General features: G+C 39.9%; 1 protein-coding gene across 3 annotated transcripts in view; it reads right to left on the reverse strand.

Moving 5' to 3' along the window:
- RALA (RAS like proto-oncogene A) overlaps window positions 1-19813 on the reverse strand; it is a 48585-nt gene that overhangs the window by 27997 nt on the left and 775 nt on the right. Inside the window, exons 2-3 of one of the 3 annotated variants that reach the window (XM_080665859.1) lie at window positions 10761-10783; window positions 456-604 (exon numbers count right to left, since the gene is read on the reverse strand). In XM_080665859.1, the coding sequence (XP_080521985.1) occupies window positions 456-569 (114 nt within the window). In that variant the 5' untranslated portion in view covers window positions 570-604; window positions 10761-10783. Of the gene's footprint in view, window positions 1-455; window positions 605-3422; window positions 3442-10760; window positions 10784-19813 lie in introns of those variants that run through there. The other 2 variants (XM_080665860.1, XM_080665858.1) reach the window with 2 other exon arrangements.

Raw genomic sequence — 19813 nt, forward strand, 5'->3', positions numbered from 1 at the left:
TACATTTTAGGGATACAGCCTTTACCTGTTTAATGGTGAATGTAGTACCATGCCAAATACACAATAAAGAACCTTTTAAGTGAAGTTATTATAGGACACCTTATGTATGTTAACCTCAAGTCTCAATTAGGTACTATATTCACCAGTTCTATTAATTCAAGGTAAAAATTGCCATTAAAACACTAAAAATAAAGGCTCAAGTTAGATTGCTTAAAAATAGGTACTGTTTCTAGATCTGTTTTGTTTTTTAAAGAATAAGGTTTTTATGAACCTTGAGTTCTTGACTTGGTATATAAATCTGTATATAAATGTTGCTTCTGAATTTAAAAAGAAAAAAAAAAAGATTAATAGTTTTCAAAGATTCAAGGAATTAATCCAAAACAGCACCAAACTAAGCTAGAGAAATACTCCCTGAAAGCCCAAACTCTGATATCCATTATTAAATTAGCACTTACCTCATCATACATGAACTGCAGAGTCAGAGCGGACTTGCCAACACCACCACTGCCCACCATGATGACTTTGTGTAAGGCCAAAGAATTCTGACCCTTGGGCTTATTTGTGGCCATCTTATATCAGTTTTCACCAAAGGAGCAAGGAGAATCTAAAAAGAATGAGAGAGTAATGCTCAGTATATTCTTCTTCAGAATCCAGTAAAGGAAAGAGATATTATGTCCTTAATGCTTCAAGATTACTAGTTTTCATCCTGCAGTGATTTTAAACAGATGGCAAATGAAGTGTGCTCATTTAAGGGAAAAACCACTTATCAGAGGACACCATGCCAATAAAACAAGTATATCACTCAAGGGCATTTCTCTTATAATAGTTTTCAGTAATGAGCTGTGACTAAAAGTGAAAACATCCCAGTGCAACCACATGTTGACGATAATAGTGTTGTATGAGAATATAATCGCATAGATTATAAAAACCGGTTAAATGATCACTTTGTTTTCATATTAACCTCTATTGGCAATAATTGAAGACATATTTTTCTAGTTCCAGTAAGAAAATGGACAACAAAAGAAGATTGCCAACTGACAGGCTTATTTTCAGTTTAGAAAAGAAGAAACCACATCCCAGCAATTTGGTGGCAGAATTATCAGTAGAATCCAACTACCATCTACCCCAACTCCAAAGTATCCTAGCGCTGGACTGTTGAATGAATGGCTAATAAACAAATGTTTGAAGTCCTGGATCTTGTGCCCTTGCATGGAACATGCATCATTTGTTTACTACATGCATGTGCTCAGTGTGTAAAGGCCAGGTTCCTTCAGAAGCTGTACTGGTGAGGTACATTAATGGCACCCTGTTACCTTTGGCCATGGTACCAGGTCTTAGAAAAAGAGGCCAAGAAGTCACAACAAACACTGAGTCTGTGTGAAGAACCAAACAAGAAGCGTTTATCTTATCAGAAGATCTGGGGACTGTACCCTTCCTTCTCAGCATCTCTTTGACTTATTTTGGCCATAGATACAGCTTTCCCAAGCGGCCGCTCACAGGGCTGCTCTGAGGATGATGAGACGGTATTTCCCCTCCTTATCAATAGTTACCATTTAAAAAATGGGAAGCTTTTAATTCCATGTACGAGCCCCTGTAATTCTCCTTTCCTTCCAGTAAAGTAACCAAATGTCAAAAAATAGAGATTTGTACAAAATCTCAGAGCTATAAATAATCTAGCTATTCCCAAACATCCTGTGGTTCCAAACCCACACACCTTATTATCAGACATTTCTGTGACTGTCAATATTTTTCAGTAATAGATTTATGTACAGCCTTTTTCAGTAGATAAAGATAGTAGAAAAAGACAGTCAATATTTCTTTGCTTTCACCTGGGAAGATTACAAATTTACTTGGACAATAATGCCCCAGGGATATACAAAGAGTTCCACTTATTGTCTTAGATACTAAAAGCAGATTTAAATGATATTGAATTTCCTAGATATTCCACTCTTACCCTACATGTGGGTGATTTAGTTTTATGCTCTAGAAAATTATTAGACTCTCAGAAGGTCACAATATACCAATTACAACAGTTAGCTATAAAGGGACATAGATATCTAAGAACAAACTCTGGTTCTGTTCACCTCAGGTCAAATACTTTGGTTATCTAATATCTAAAGATGGGCTACTAATTAACTTTGAAAGACTCAGAAGAATTCTATCTTTTCCTCATACAAACAAACAAAAACCAAACAAACAAGAAAGCAGCTTAGAAGATTCCTGGGTTTGCACTGGGTTCCAAATTTTTCATTAAAGGCCCAACCTCTGTATGTCTTACTAAAATCAAATTGACTTGACCCAATTTCGTGGAACCCAAAAAGGAAACAAGATATAAAGTCTCTAAAGAATTATCTAAAGCTTCCACTCTGGGATACCTTAATTATACAAATTTTAACTCAAATATATAGATCATCATAGACCTACTAGTGGCCTGATGCACAGACTCGTGCACATTGAAAGGAAGTTAATTAGAAGAAATATTTTAATATCGCTATTCACCCTTTCTCTATAATAAAAGTGTCAGAGATGAAAGAAAATTAGTAAATGTATATTAAAATAATATATAAATTAATAAACAATAACATGATATAACAATGAAGACATGATATAAAAACAACAAAAACATGATATAACAACAACATTGATAAAAACAATGACTGGTAAATTGATTCAAGTTATTCTAATATCTCCCTGTATACCACATTAAGAGTAAAAACACTTTCAGAGTGCTTGACTAATTTCCCTTGTGATGAAGTATTTACAACTTGAACGTCACACACACTCTTCGAACTCGAGAGAAAGCAACATAAAACTGACCATGTCCGAAAATGGGTTCAGGTAGGAATATTCCTACTCTGTCTAGAGATTCTCCTTGTGATTTATTAATAGTCATTGCAAATGCTGGCATCACAGGAAACTGTCTTTGAATTAATTTAAATGGGAGGCCAGCGTCAGATGGGGACAAATATCGCAAATGTGTGAGTCAACGTTTATTTTTAAATTGCCAGTGCGCATCATAACTCAAATACATAGATCATCATAGACCTATAGGCCTGCATGATAGGCATTTCTGCTACAAACATGTTATGCAAACAAAAGATAGTTATAGGTTCTTCTTTGTTTATATTCCCCATTCTATTAAATCTCATCACATTCAAAACTTCTGCCAGCTGACTTGCTCTTGCTTTCTGCACCTAATTGCACTTAAACTGGATTAACAGTCTTAACCCAGCAACTTTGCTACTTTCTTTGCAGAATAAAGACATACACGATGGACTTTATATTACTCTCAATGCCATCTATATATATAGAAGTGCCCTCTCGCACTCTGGGACCCCTCGGGAGATGTCAGAGAGCCAGTTTCAGCCCTATCCCCAGAGGCCAGGCCGAGGGACCCCACCTGCCAGAGGTACCCCGCTCACCCGGCAGATGCTTTTCGAGTCTTGGCGTTGCCCTAGGTGTGGCCAGCCGGGAAGGGACTGTGGGAGGTTGGTTCCAAGGCATGTCCAGCCCATCTCACCCAGTCCTACACTACCAGCCACCACCCGGGACCACCTGCATTAGTCCCTGCACCGAAGCCAGCTCCTCAAGCTGTAAGACCCGAGCGTGAGTTTTCTTCCCCCGCTCCACCTCACCCCACCCCACAGATGCCCTTTGAGCTGCAGCACCATGCTATCCCAGGAATTCTAATTAATTTCCTTTCAATGTGCATGAATCTGTGCACTGGGACACTAGTTTTACAATAATTAGTATTTACCAAGAAATTGTTATCTTGGAATGTTATATCTTACAAAAAAGCAAAAATTTTAATCAGCTGCATTATAATAAAATCTACAGCCATGCCACTTTGTTTTGTCCTTTATAGACAGTCATTGTTTTTACTTAGAAAGATCCATGAAAAGGACTCTTACTCTAAATTACAGGTTTCTAAGCCAATTATATCTTTGAACTAGTTGAAGGTTTATGGAGAATAACTGAATTTATGAAAATACTGGCAAATAATCAGGATAAAAAAATTGGTGGGAATAAATTAACTGAGGATTATTATTCTTATGACTTTGTTTTAAATATTATTGATTTTTAAATCATTTTGTTTTGTAAATATAAGGAAAATTAAAAGAAGACATTCTGGCCTTAACCGGTTTGGCTCAGTGGATAGCGCGTCGGCCTGCGGATTCAAGGGTCCCAGGTTTGATTCCGATCAAGGGAATGTACCTTGGTTGTGGGCATATCCCCAGTAGGGAGTGTGCAGGAGGCAGCTAATCGATGTTTCTCTCTCATCGATGTTTCTAACTCTCTATCCCTTTCCCTTCCTCTCTGTAAAAAATATATTTAAAAAAAATAAAAGAAGACATTCTGCATTATTACCAATGGCTCATTAACCAGGTTATAGACACTGATAAATTAGTAACATTCATTTCCCAGGTGCTCCTGGGAGATGAAGATTTCCAAGACCACGACTTACAACTAGGAGATTCTTATCCATTGGGAAAGACATTAATTAAAGGCTCTCTTCAACGGTGTTGGAAGGGACCTTACTTTATCAGGTGCCTAACCACAAATAGACATCTGCTCCTATGTCGGACACTTACCTCTATGTACAATGAGGATCAAAAACTTTTCAAGAATGAAAAGCCCAACCAATATACTCGTGTATAGGCAGCCATACCAAGACACCAAAAGGCCTGTACACCTACAAATTAATGTTGCTGCTAATATTAATAAGAATAATTATACATATTCTTTAGGCTTTTCTCAAACCCTATGTATATTGCCCAACTGTTAATAATTACTAAAAGTATGTAAGATAACTTTCTGTGTTATCAATAATACTTTTTGTGGTTTCTCTTGAAATTTAGAAAAAAATTGCTATTGCAAGAAGTTAGTAAAAAAGAAATAGTAACAAAGGAATTTTATATATAAACGCCAAAACCTATGAAAATGTGCTTACCACCCTAACCCAAAAAAAGCATCTAGTTGTACTAATTCCAATAGAAGCTGCAATGGCTATAAAAACATGGCCCTCTATAACTGCTGCTAAGGCACGGGAAATTTACTTATGAAACTCTTCCTGTCCTCCTGGCTTCTGGAATTTTAAATGGTAATTGTAATTTACAGCATTATGTTCTTTCAGCCTTGGCCCCAATTAAAAAAGACACATGTAAGATTACAGCTTCCAATTGCACAACTAGCAGTAATCAAATTAATAATAGCACCTAAATGTTTCCAATTGGAAATGGGACATAGTAAATTGAAACCCATTTCATGGTCAGATTATAAAAACTGAAAGGTGTATGTTATGCCCTCAAACTATAAGTGAATGTTATACCAGATACAAAATATAGAGAGACAAGCAACACACACACACACACACACACACACACACACACACACACACACACACACGGATCGTAACAGCGTATAGGTTAGAAGTAATCCAAAGTGTTTTTCTTAATAAAGGCCCATAAAACCTGACTGCCTTGCATGAACCTGCTTCTCACCTTGGAGAAAAAAAAAAAAAATTCAACCTTGACTTCCATCCAAACTTATGGTCTTGTCCCATTCCCAATGGCCCACTGTTCAGCAAGACAAAGGCTAACACTGAAACTTACTAGGAATGAGCCTTCCTAGCACCACCAGACCTCATTATCCAACCAAAAAGTTGGTCATCAATGCATCCTTTTGAATGATTTATGACCAAACGGGGACGTGTAGACTAAAAGGGGTCACATGATAACCCGACAAGCTCAGGGAAAGCCTGAGTGTGGTGGCCTTGTAAACTCAAGAGACCTAAAGTAACCACAAAGGATGATCTGAAATTAAAACTTTTTAACTAAAAGCAGTTGATGGTGGGTAGTCATGTCCTAGGCTAGAGTCTTCCCTGACTAAAGTCAATCGTTACCTTAACTTAGCCTACTGTCTTCTGCACCTACCATAATATACCTTTGGAATGTCAGGGTAACTCTCCTTTTCCCCAGACCGACCCCTCAGGCACAAACAATGCACCCCATGGAGACCATAATTCCTCTCATTGCTATTATCATGCTAATTGTTGACTATTAACTATCCTGTACCTACCTATGTAAAAGATGTATATGTCTATCCTTTTACTTTTAATCCAATCCCCACTTTGCTTTCTCCCATCTCCCTTATCTATCACCAATGGACTTCATGTAACTCACTTTTGTCTTCTCTCTTGACTGCGCTGTATAAAATAAAGTGCAAAACTACCATTCTCTGAAGCATTATCTCAATCTGTTGAGATTTTGCTTCTCAGCAATTGTTGACAGTTTGGCTCAAATAAACTCACAAAAATTCTCTATAGGTTTGAATGTTTCTTACATTGTCAAGAGCAAGACAAATCCAGTATGATCTCACTTACATGTGGATCTGAAAAAAACAAAGAAAAGAAAAAAACCAAACTCATAATTGCAGAGACCTGACTGGTATTTCCCAGAGGCAGGGCAAAATGGGTGAAAGGGACCAAAAGGTACAAACCTCTAGTGAAAAAAATAAGTCAAGGGGCTTTAATATATAGCATGGTGACTATAGTTAATAATACTACTGACTCAGTTGAAAGTTGCCAAGAGGGTAATTTTAAAAGTTCTCATAAGGAAAAAAAATATTTTTGTAACTATGTGTGGTGATGGATGTTTAACTAGATTTACTGTGGTGATCATTTCTTAATATATACAAATAGCAAATCATTATGTTGTACACATGAAACTAATATGATGTTAGATGTAAATTACATAGCACTTAAAAAAGACTACATATTGTCTGATTCCATTTATGGAGTCCAGAAATTTCCAAATAGGCAAATCTGTACAGATGGAAGTAGATTAAGTACAGTTGACCCTTGAACAACACAGGTTTGAAATGCACAGGTCCACTTATACATGGGTTTTGTCAATAAATATGTCCAATGCTGTACATTTTTTCCTTATGACTTTCTTAATCATTTTTAATTTAATAAATATTTATTGTTCAGATTATTACACTTGTTCCTCTTTTTTCCCCCATAGCTCCCCTCCACCCGGTTCCCACCCCACCCTCTGCCCTTACTCTCCCCACTGTCCTCATCCACAGGTGTACAATTTTTGTCCAGTCTCTTCCCACATTCCCCACACCTTCCCCCCACCCCGAGAATTGTCAATCCACTCCCTTTCTATGCCCGATTCTATTATATTCACCAGATTATTCTGTTCATCAGAGTGTTTTATTCACTTGATTTTTAGATTCACTTGTTGATAGATATGTATTTGTTGTTCATAATTTTTATCTTTACCTTTTTCTTCTTCTTAAAGAATACTTTCAGCATTTCATATAATACTGGTTTGGTGGTGATGAACTCCTTTAGCTTTTTCTTATCTGTGAAGCTCTTTATCTGCCCTTCAATTTTGAATGACAGCTTTGCTGGGTAGAGTAATCTTGTTTGTAGGTTTTTGCTATTCATCACTTTGAATATTTTTTGCCACTCCCATCTGGCCTGCATAGTTTCTGTTGAGAAATCAGCTGACAGTCGTATGGGTGCTCCCTTGTAGGTAACTGTTTTTCTCTTATTGCTTTTAATATTCTGTCTTTTGCTCTTGGCATTTTAATTATGATGTGTCTTGGGTGGTCCTTTTTGGATTCCTTTTGTTTGGGGTTCTGTGCGCTTCCTGGACTTGTAAGTCTATTTCTTTCACCAGGTGGGGGAAGTTTTCGGTCATTATTTCTTCAAATAGGTTTTCAGTATCTTGCGCTCTCTCTTCTTCTGGCACCCCCATAATTCGGATGTTGGTACGCTTGAAGTTGTCTCAGAGGCTCCTTACACTATCTTCATATTTTTGGATTCTTTTTTCTTTTTGCTTTTCCGGTTGAGTGTTTTTTGCTTCTTTGTATTTCAAATCTTTGACTTGATTCTTGCGATCCTCTAGTCTGCTGTTAGATCTCTGTATAATGTTTTTTATTTCAGTCAGTGTATGCTTAATTTCTAGTTGGTCCTTTTTCATATCCTCGAGGGCCTCGCTAAATTTATTGGCCTTTTCTAGAAAATTCTTGAAAAGCCTTATAACTGTGGTTTTGAACTCTATATCCAGTCGTTTGCTTTCCTCCATTTCTTTCATTTGTGATCTGTTTCTTTGTCTCTGCATTTTGGCTGCTTCCGAGTTGATAGAGTGACTTTGTGTGCTAGGTGTCCTATAGGGCCCAGTGGCTCAGCCTCCCCAGTTACCGGAGGTGGACACTCTTGGTGCACTCCTTTGTGGGCTGTGTGCACAGTCTTGTTGTAGTTAAGCCTTGATTGTTGTTGGTATCACTGGGAGGAATTAACCTCCAGGCCAATTGGCTGTGAGGATCAGCTGTGTCTACACTGGGAGAACTTCTGTGCTGGAGACACCCTTATGAGACAAGACCTGCAAAAGCCTTTGTGCTCAGCTTGGATGGGGCAGAGTCTCAGGGCGGAGCAGACAGCATTGGTTTCCCGTCAGCCCTGCCTTAATAGGCCCCTGTGTCTCAGTGTCCCATGGTAATCGCTGCAAGCACCTCTGAGAGGAAGCCGCCCTCGAGTTCTGCCCGCTGCCAGACAGTCCAGTTTCTCCCCTAATGAGTCTGGGTCCCCAGAGTCTCGCCCGGAACTGGCGTTCAGTGCAGTCGGGAGTTTTTGTCTCCCTCCCGCTTGAGAAAGCCAGCCACGTAACTCAGTTGCCCGTCCTCTCCACGCGCATGCGCCTCGATACCTCTGCCTTCTGCGGTTTCTCTGAGTCTCAGTGTGCTTTTCTCTTTCCTGGCAGTCCAGTTTCACCCCGTATGAATCTGCGTCCCCAGAGTCTTGCCCGGAACTGGAGTTCAGCCCAGTCGGGAGCTGCTGTCTCCCACTTGAGAAAGCCAGATGCGCACTCAGTTGCCAGTCCCCTCCATGAGCGCGTCTCAGTACCTCTGCCTCCTGCAGTTCCTCTGAGTCTCAGAGTGCTTTTCTCTTTCCTTCTAGTTGTAAAATTTCCACTCAGCCAGCCTTCCTGTGGTTCTGGATGATGTCCGTTTTGTCTTTTAGTTGTAGTTTTGAAATTGTTGTGTGAAGCAGCAGTTTAGGTGTTTACCTATGCCGCCATCTTGGTTTCTTCCTTAGTAACATTTTCTCTAGCTTACTTCATTGTAAGAATATATATTACTAGAGGCCCGATGCATGAAGATTCATGCAAGAATGGACCTTCCTTTCCCTGGCTGCCGGCACTGCCTTCGCTCTGGCCAGAGCCGCCTTTCCACTCCAGCCCAGAGCAGCCTTTTTGCCTTCCCATGCTGCCCAGAAGCCCAGAGCAGCTGGGGTGGTGCGAAATGCCCCTGGCCGCTCGGCGCCTGCATATGCAAATTAACCCGCCATCTTTGTTGTGTTAATTTGCATGCTCACTCCTGGTCGGCTGGTGGGCGTCACGAAGGTACGGTCAATTAGCATGTTACTCTTTTATTAGGTAGATTTGTATATAACATACAAAATATGTTAATCGACTGTTTATTATCGATAAGGCTTCCAGTAAACAGTAGGCTTTTAGTAGTTAAGTTTGGGGTGAGTTAAAAGTTATACACAGATTTTCAAATGCATAGAAGTCCACATCCATAACCCTGACATGTCCAAGGGTCAACTGTGGTTGTTTGGGGCTACATGGGTGTATGGAATCAAGAGTGATGACTTAATGAGCATGGGGTTTCTTTTATGGGGTAATGAAAATGTTCTTGAATTCGAAAGTGGTGATGATTGCATAACACTACATCTACTAGATGGCATACTTTAAAAGAGTAAATTTTATGATACGTGAATTATATCTTAGTAAACTTGTTATTTAAAAAAACCAGCCTCCCACATCCCCAAAATAAGCAAAGGTCATAAAAAGGCATTTCACAGAATAAAAAATATAAATACACTGAATGTACAAAAAGTTCAAACAGTTGTAACCAAATTTATAACCTTCAAAACAAAATTAAAAAAAAAACAACACAAAGACAGGAATAGTTTTTACGATCTGATCAAGTTTTATTTTATTGTGAAGGACCAAGACAACTACTAAAAACCCCAAGCACCACCTGGCTGGTGTGGCTCACTGGTTGAGTGTCAACCCATGAACCAGGAGGTCATGGTGTGGTTCCCAGTCAGGGCACATGCCCAGGTTGCAGGCTCAATCCCCAGTGCGGAGCGTGCAGGAGGTAGCTGATCGATGATTCTCTCTCATCGTTGATGTTCTGATCTCTCTCTCCCTCTCCCTTCCTCTCTCTGAAATCAATAAAAATATATTTTTAAAAACCACACACAAAAAAACCCCAAGCACCAAGTAAGAATAAATGAAGCAACAGACTCAGAGAGAATTATCTTAGTTGTAGTGTTTAGTCACATGAAATAGGAAGACCTTGGTGATTAACAGGGTGTTGGGAAAGTTACCAATAATCCAAAAAGTAAGAAAGCAGGGTTGGTGTCCCAGAAACCTAAGTCCTCAGGGCACAGGGATTTTGTCACAGACAAAATGTCTCAGGCAGAAATAAGAGGGGATAGAGATTGTCCTCAGACTAAAAAGGTGGGGAGGTGCAAATAGAGGGAACAGAAAAGATTAGCCTCCTGACCAAGCCCTGCCATCAAGATGGCAGCATATACTAGAGGGTGAGACACCCCCTAATCTCCAACCCATGCTGAATTGCATGCCAGTTAGGCAGCAAGACCTGGAGAGTAAAAGGCAACATGGGTGCCAGGAAAAGTAGGGATGGACAATCAGCCATGGACAAAGAGTACTCACCAAGTAAGTGAGAGCTCCTCAACCTAGGGACAAGAAGAGATTATTTAGTAAACACCCAACTACCAGCACTCTTGAGACAGCGAAGATGAACTGAGAATTGTAGAAACTTCTAGAGAGAAGCATCTCAGCATAAGGGACAAGAAATTAACAAATACCCTACCACCAACATTCCTAGGAAAGGAAATACTTAGAATGGCAGAGATAAATAATGGGATGTGAACTGAGAGTTCACACATGCACCCAAATAAACTTGAATAAGAATCTACAGAAAATATCCTACTTGAACTTTCTGGATGAATTAGATGGCAGTGAAATAAAAACACTCTGCCAAAGTTGGGAGACTGAGCACTGGTGTTGCCTATAATTGCATGTGGGTGGAATATGTGCAGGATGCTGGGCCAACACCCGATTCTACACCAACACAGCACTTCCAGCCAGAGAACTAGGTCTTCATAAATGAATTCTGGAGAAGGAACAGCCTCAAAATCAGATGATCCAGGCTCTACAAACGTGTCTGGAACTGTCCCACAGCTGTGTACTGTAGGCCATCCCAATTAATAAACTGGTCTACAAACTTGCCTTGCCAAATAACCTGTAGACCCAAGCCATAACCACATCAATATGACATTAACCTAATTCATCTGCAAAACACAGAAACCACTGAAGACTATGATAGCCTAGAAGGGAACCCTTAGATTTTCATCAACCTATAGCAGCATTAGCCTAGAAGTCACTGTGACATCCATGACTGCTTGAGTGAAGACTACAATGAAGTTTGGAAGAATTGTGTGGAGAAGCAGGAACAAAACTCAGGACTAGCTGTATGAACCGGGAAACCATGGAACATTTCTAGCACTGCTTATCATTGTATTTTGTGCTGCTGCCCTCCAAGAAAGTCCTGCCTCGCCGAAACCGGTTTGGCTCAGTGGATAGAGCGTCGGCCTGCGGACTGAAAGGTCCCGGGTTCGATTCCGGTCAAGGGCATGTACCTTGGTTGCGGGCACATCCCCAGTGGGAGGTGTGCAGGAGGCAGCTGATCGATGTTTCTCTCTCATCGATGTTTCTAGCTCTCTATCCCTCTCCCTTCCTCTCTGTGAAATATCAATAAAATATATTAAAAAAAAAAAAAAGCACTCAACCTATCTACTAAAGACACTGTAATACTGCTATTTCACCTTTTTCTGGAGATGTTAATCAATGCAATTATTTAAGATAAATAATGAGAGGCATAAACATTGGAAAAGAAAGGGATACAATTTCTACATACAGGTGACAGGACAGTACATCTAAGAGAAGCAATGATTAAAGTAACTCAAGCAATAAGGATTCAGCAAGGTAGCAGGAAATATCCAGATATTAGCAATATTCATATACATGAATAATAACCAGTTAGGAGATAGAATGGACAAGAAAACCCTATAATAGCAACAAAAAATAAAATACTTATGAATAAAGTGAAATGTTAAAAACTTGTGTGAAGAAAACTATAAACCATTGGAAAATGAAAGACACCACTTGCTCTGAGTTTAGATGTCTCAACATCATCAATATATCAGTTCTCTTTTAAATAATCTATATATATTAAAGGCTAAGCGACGGTCCGACTGGTTGCTATGACGTGCAATGACCACCAGGGGGCAGACGCTCAACGCAGGAGTTGCCAAGCTGTGGTGACTTGGCAGTGGCAGTTCTCCGGTGACACACCCGGGAACCAGAGAGGAGGGAGCCCGATTCCGGGGTGCGTCACCCAAGAATCGCCCTCTCGCAATCCAGGACTCCTTGGGGGATGTCAGAGAGACGGTTTCGGCCCAATCCCCGCAGGCCAGGCCGAGGGAACCCCACCTGCTGGATGGACCCTGCTCACTCCACAGACGCCCTACGAGCCACGGCGCTGCCCCAGGTGCGGATGGCTGAGGAGGGACCATGGAAGGTTGGCTCCAGAGCGTGTCCAACCCGTCTCGCCCAGTCCCATCCTGCAGGCCACCTTCTAATTAATTTTCTTTCAATGTACATGAATCCGTGCACTGGGGCACTCATACACACACATACATATATTTAAAATAATTTCAGAGAGAAAGGGAGAGGGAGAGAAACATCCATGATGATAGAGAATCGTTGACTGTCTGCCTCCTGCACGCCCTCGACTGGGGATCAAGTTCGCAACACAGGCATGTGCCCTGACTGGGAATTGAGCCCTGACCTCCTGGTTCATAGGTCGATGCTTAACCACTGAGTCATGCTGGTTGGGCTCAATCTATCAATCATAAATTTAATACAATCCCAATAAAAATAACAATGAGCTTTTTAATGGATTTACACAAACTGATGCTAAAGTTCATATGAAAAGATAAACATGCAAGAATAGCATGGAAAACACTGAAGAGAAGCAGCTACAATAGCAGACTAGTCCTACCAATATTAGATCATACTAACAAAGCCTCTCTGACTTAAACAGTGTGGTACTGGTGCATGAATAGTCAGATAATCCAACAGAATAAAATACACCGACCTACATATATAAACTTTTCATATGACAAAGGTTGTTTTGTGTGGTTTTTTAAATAAATAAATGGCATTGGATAATTATGTGAAAAAAGATAAAATTGAATGCATTCCTCACACCATATACCAAAAATACTCCCAAACGGATCAGAGGACGGTGAAAAAATGAAATTATATTATTACTAGAAGAAAGTATGGGTGAATTCTTCTATGACCTGGTAGAGAAAAGCTTTCTTTCTAATACTAAAAATCCAGATATAATAAATTTAACATTAACATATTTGACTATTCAAAAACAAACTTTTGCATAGCAAAAAGAAAAATCCCACCATAAGCAATGCCAAATATTTGCAATGTATGTCAAAGTTAAATGGCTAATATTTTTAGAAATAAAGAAATTTTTAAATCTGAGGAGATGAAGACCCAAAATTATTAGAAAGTAGTCATGAACAGATAATAATTTAAAAATGTAAAAAATGGCCCTTAAACACATAAAAAAATGTTCAGTTCACTTGTAGTAAGAGGAATACAAATTAAAACTACACCAGGCCAGCCTTAGCCAGTTTGACCCAGTGGCTAGAGCATCGGCCTGCAGACTGAAGGGTCCCGGGTTCAATCAAGGGCATATGCCCGGGTTGCAGGCTCGATCCCCAGTAGGGGGCGGGCAGGAGGCAACCGATCAATGATTCTCTCTCATCATTGATGTTTCTATCTCTCTCTCCCTCTCCCTTCTTCTCTGAAATCAATTAAAAATATATTTAAAAAAAAAAACTACACCATTTCTCATCTAATAGATTGGCAGAAATCAAAAGCGTGGTAACATACTCTGTTGGTGAGACTGTGGCACTTTTTTTTTCTTTGCTTTCTTTTTTCTTTTTTTCTATAATACAAAAAGTATAGGGTATAGAGGGGATAAATTGTGATGGATGGAGACTTGACTTGGGGTGGTGAACAAACAATACAATATATAGATGATGTATTATTAATCTCAGTACTTGAGTTCAGCAAAGAAAGAATTCAGAACCAGGAACTCAAATTATAAGAGAAAGTTTATTTAGAAAGTTACAGAGATAGTAAAAGTGAGTCGTAGAAGAAATGGGCTAAGGAAACAAGTTATAGAGGCAAAAGAAGGGCCCTTGGAGCTTGAGAGAGAGAAAGACAAAGGTAATGCACCTGGGGGAGTAGGGGTAAGCAGGGCAGAGGAAAGGGAAAGGTGTGGGTGCAGAGACTGGCACTCTTATACACTACTGATGGAAATTCAAAATAGTAAACTGCATAGGGAGAGGAATTTAGCAGTACCTAATAAATCTTATACAGGAATTTATCTTGAAGATATACCTTCAACAATACAAAAATACATATAAGCAAAGTTTTTCATTATAACACTAGAGGCCCGATGCACCAAATTTGTGCAAGAGGAGGCTTCCCTCTGGCACCCAGGACCCGGGCTTCCCTCCAGCCACCGGCAGGCACCCAGGACCTGGGCTTTCCTCACAGCACTGGCTTCGTCCAGAAGGTCATCTGGTCTAATTAGCATGTTATCCTTTTATTATTATAGATTATATATCATTTGTAATAGAAAAATATTGGTAAATACTTAAATGTCCAAGTACAAGAGAATGGTTGAATAAACCCTTGTACACACAATGGAGTTCTATGCAGTTAAGCAAAGTTATTTAATTTATGTGTATCAGTTTTTCAAACAGCTTCTAAATTATTAGGACATAAATGTATATTAAGTTGTTTGGACCTAACTATCCTATGTAATAAAGATGTAATATGCAAATGATCATTACGCGGTGAAGCGTAATGACTGACCGAGTAATGACCGGATCATGGATCAACAGGAGGGTGGGGCAGTGGAAAGCTACAGGAGGGGGCTCGACAGCAAGCTATTGGGGGGGGGGGTGGAAGGAGCTACAGGAGGGTGGCAGCGAGCTACTGGCTACAAGTGGGCGGTGGAGAGCTACAGGAGGGGGCAGGGCAGCAAGCTATGAGGGGGGGCAGGGGGAGCTACAGGAGGGCAGGGCAGCGGGCGGAGAGCTACTGGAGGGCGGTAGCGAGCTACTGGCACACAGATTCGTGTGCAGGGCTACTAGTGTAAGAAATAAAACCATTACATGTTTCTTTTGACCTAGGGATGCTATAAAAAACTTACTGACTTAATAAGGCTGCCATAAACTGAGAAAGTTTGGGAACTTCTGATAAAGGCCTGTGAAGGCTTTTAAGAGTATATGTGTACGTAGTTATGAGGTTACTGTGGATTGTGGTTAACAAAATTTACAATAGGCTAATGAAGGCACTGTCCATAATATAAGAGCTATAATATATTTTTATGATGGCACATAAGAGCAACTAGCCATCTTGAAAGTTGTTTTTTGTCTGTCTCCTCCCTCTCCCCCAGAAATGGTGTTAAGAGAAAGAAACTAATCAAGATACAAATTTTGGAGACATAACCTAAGCTGAGTTCTGAAGGACCAGTATAAGTATACTAGGCTGGAGGGAAGGAGTGGCTAAAATTACAGGAAGAGAAAAATGGAGGACTGAGAAAATGCTGGATTCCAGAAGCTTGGCATTGCTGAAACTGAATCTCCTAAAAAAAAGGAGATGATGCTATGAGGTTAGGAAGGAGTAGATCTTGAAGGTTTTGTATATGCGATTGAGGATAAAAGGAGTTTGGATTTTATTTTAATGGGCAAAAAGGAGTTGCAAAAGGGTTTTAAGCGGGGAAGTATCATGATTGCTCTAACAAAATGGGGAGGAAAGAGGAGTTGGTGTGGGGAGCAACCAGAGGCTAAAAGGCTGCTGCAGTAATCCAGAGTAGATCTAGACAGAGCAGCTGAACTAAAGCATTTGCAATCACTCAGTGGTGTGGCAACCTCCACTTCCAATGCACTACTATGCTAGCTATTCAACTGCTTTAACACAGAAGCAGAGATCCTGTGGTTTCGATGACGACAATCATGATCTTTGTGAAAACCTGGGATCTTTGCCTCACCTTCACAATGCATTTGGGAGTAAGAAGTCAGTTCACAATCTTGCTGCTTTATTCTTCAAGATGACACTGTCAAACCCTGATATTTAGCTTCAATAAGTGAATTCAGCAGTGAAATTGGATCCCACATTTCAAAGAGATTACTTGTGTCAAAGGTTATATCTACTGAATCTAATATCGGATTCTAGCTGGGAAAGCCCTTCAGGATAGTATTATAATATTTTATGGAAATTTGCTTTTTTGGCTTGTAGACTACCTTCTTGACATTGAGAAATTAAGTCTTCACCTTCAGGTATAATTAAATCAAAGATAAAAATTCTCTAATATTTACTCACAAGTCCTTTAAAAACTCAGAGCTTTCATTTTACTTTTTATATATTATAACCAAATCCTAATGAGTACAATAACGTGTCTTAGAGCTAAAAAGAAATAAAAAAATAATTGTTATTAATGAGGGCTAGATAATGAGCTGTTTTTACATAGAGCTATGTACTTTTTTTAAAACCAAAAAATGAACACATTTGTCTTAAGCCCATTTAAATTGTTGGTTTTTTTTTTTTTTTTGTCTTTTTTTAAACTGCACAGGCTTAGAGAGAGTGAAGAGAATTCTTCTAGCATTGAATAACAATTAGACCCTTACAAGAGTTCAGCCCACTTTAAGCCTCCATATTAAAACCAAAAAGAAGATGACATATGGTCTAAAATGGTAAAAATACACACTGACACCTTTCCTTCTTTTACCATTCTTCCCATTCCCCAACCTCTCCCCCACCTCTTTTAGTGAAAGAAAAAACAACATGCCGTAAGGAAAGATTACTATAAATAGGTTTCAAAAAAATCCTCTCAAATTTCAAATACTTCCGAGGTAAAAAGCAGTCATCCAACACCATAGTTGAGTTCCTAATATGTACTCTATTTTTCCAGGACACTTATATGAATAATGCCCAACCATTTTTTTCATCACAGCACATATAAAAGGTGATAACACTGTATTTATATGTACACTGGAGATAAACAGAAGAGTGGCTACTGCTACTGCTACTGCTACTGCCACTGCCACTGCCACTGCCACTGCCAGCCACTTGGCCAGGGTTACTACTAGTAGCCCCAGGCCCCACTAGTCAACCAAGTGCTGAGATCAGTATCTTACTTTCCCGAATCTCATTCCTCAGCCTCTTAGGGTTAGTTGTAATACCCAAGCTTTAAGAAGGCATTACTTTAAAATTCAGACTTTACTACACACTAGCTGCCTAGCCACTGGCAAATAGCTTCACTGAGTAGTGTAGGAAAACTACCTATCTTGCAGAGGTACTGTGGAGATTTGAAATAATGTAAGTAAAGCTCTTATCACAGGACTTGGCAGGCAATCAATGTATGAGGAATGCTATTATCAGGAGGGTTGAAACATTCAAAAGGGGAAATCTGACCACTGTGCAGTGATAATGACAATAAGGTAACAAATTGCAGGCTTCCTTCCTCTCCTTAGTGTCTAAAAATTAAAACATTTTATAAAACAATGGAAACCATATACTGTCTCTCTACTTCTTCAAAATCATAAATCTTTTTCCTCATTAACAGCCTCTTATTCTAGTATTTTAAAAGTGATTTCCTTGCCATCCAACTAGTAAGGGTTACTAGTGCATATTACACTGATACACACATATACAAGAGATGATATTGATACATTTATTTAGAAGCGGAGCTTAGAAAACCAGTGCAGAACCACCACCAGATATTTGGAAAGGAAAGAAGGTATCAGCACTTTTTTATTTGGACCTTCCTAAAGTGAAAATAACCCAACTACCTATAAACAAAAATTATCCCCCACACACAAATGGTAGGCAATGGTCTTTCCTATAATTGGCCATTTTCCACCTGAAAGTCCTTCAAAGAAAGTGTTGAAGAACTGCTTCAAAATAGATGATACAGATGAATGCACACTCAGCAGACACACTAGAGAGCAGCATCTGGATCTCTGAAAAGAAATGTAAATGTGGCTATTGGTAAATTATGCCAAGGTCATATTGGATGTCATAGGATTTCATGTATCCATGGGAAAAATGAGCCACCATAAGCAATTCTGTGATGCACCATGTTTTCCAAACAATGGCAGCTCCCAATTTCCTCTTTTTAAGACAGGGTCTGGCTATCAGCTCTAAACTTAAACATACTATCACCAGGAAATCTCTGCTTGATAACCTTGGACAAACATGCTCAAGTAGTAAACCTTCAACACTGGGATACAAATTATTATAATGCCTAGTCACAATTCCCCAAATATAATTTTAACCTTTTAAGGGAGGACAGAGTTTTGGAAGGAGAGCGAGGGATTCCTCTTGAATTGTTCTTTGACCGTGCTAAAGAACAGACAGGCAAAGCAAAGTCTGTATGTGTTAAGAAATTGGAACACACACACACACACACACACACACACACACACAAAACCTAGCCCAATAAAATAAATGATTCCTGGAAGGCAACTGTGAGCTCACTTACACTTTCATTCATTCAATGAAGAAATGAATGAATAACGTCTATGTTCTAGTCTAGGCCCATCACATGGAAACAGATGAGTAAGACATGGCTTCTGCCCTGAAGAAATTCTAAGTCTAAAAATAATGTTTTAGAGTTGCAGTCATTTTATAGTAACACTGTAATAATAAAGGCACAAAAACAACCAATAAGATAAATTTAAATAGATCAGTAAACATAAGCTAAATGAAATGCCTTCTACTGTGAGTTCACTAAGAAAATTTGTTACCCCATTTTTGGAACATGATTCAAGTTGTAATTAAGGACAAGATTTAACTTATGACACATGTTTTATAGTTTCCCCCTACCATCACAACCAAACACAATTTATAAATTAGGTGTTTTTCAGGTTGACATGCTGGGTGTGGCACTGGAGTTCTCACACAACCTCAATGGCACTTGGATGAGCTCTCACAAGTCTGGACATTCTGGTTCCCGAGCAAAGGCCAGTTAACTCCTTAATTCTCCCTAAACCTTCAAACAACACTGCATGGTGACCCCGCCTACTTAGATAACATATACCAGCCTAACGCGTACAAATCACATCTGCCACTTCTGGAAAACCTATAGGGACGGACTACCCTTCACTCAAAATATTTATATTCTCTTCCTCGTTTTAGAGGCGGAATTACCCGAATATGGGCCAAACCTGTGCGAGAGCCCAGAACCGGCTATTAAGTTCAGTGCGTAAAATCTAATGACCCGTCTGGAAAAAAACCTTTCCTTTAACCACTCTAGTACAGGCCAGGAGTTGAAAGAAAGGGATGGAGGGGAAAGGAGCGGAGTGAGGCGCAGAGACTTGGGTAGCGGCGGCGGGTCCCCCAGATCGCGGGCACCGCCCAGGCAAGGTCCTCCGCGCGTAGGGCCAGAAATGCGGGGTGACCTTCCGACGAAGAGAACTTGGAGCGGGTGTCGGGAGCGGGGGACCTCACCGCAGCCGCCCGCCCTCGGAGGTGCGCTCGTCCGCCCAGAGGCGAACACTGCGCCCGGATTCCATCCCGGGCTCGCCCCGGGCAGAACGCGG

The sequence above is a fragment of the Plecotus auritus genome (assembly GCF_963455305.1).
Source record: "Plecotus auritus genome assembly, chromosome: 4".
Taxonomy (NCBI): domain Eukaryota; kingdom Metazoa; phylum Chordata; class Mammalia; order Chiroptera; family Vespertilionidae; genus Plecotus; species Plecotus auritus.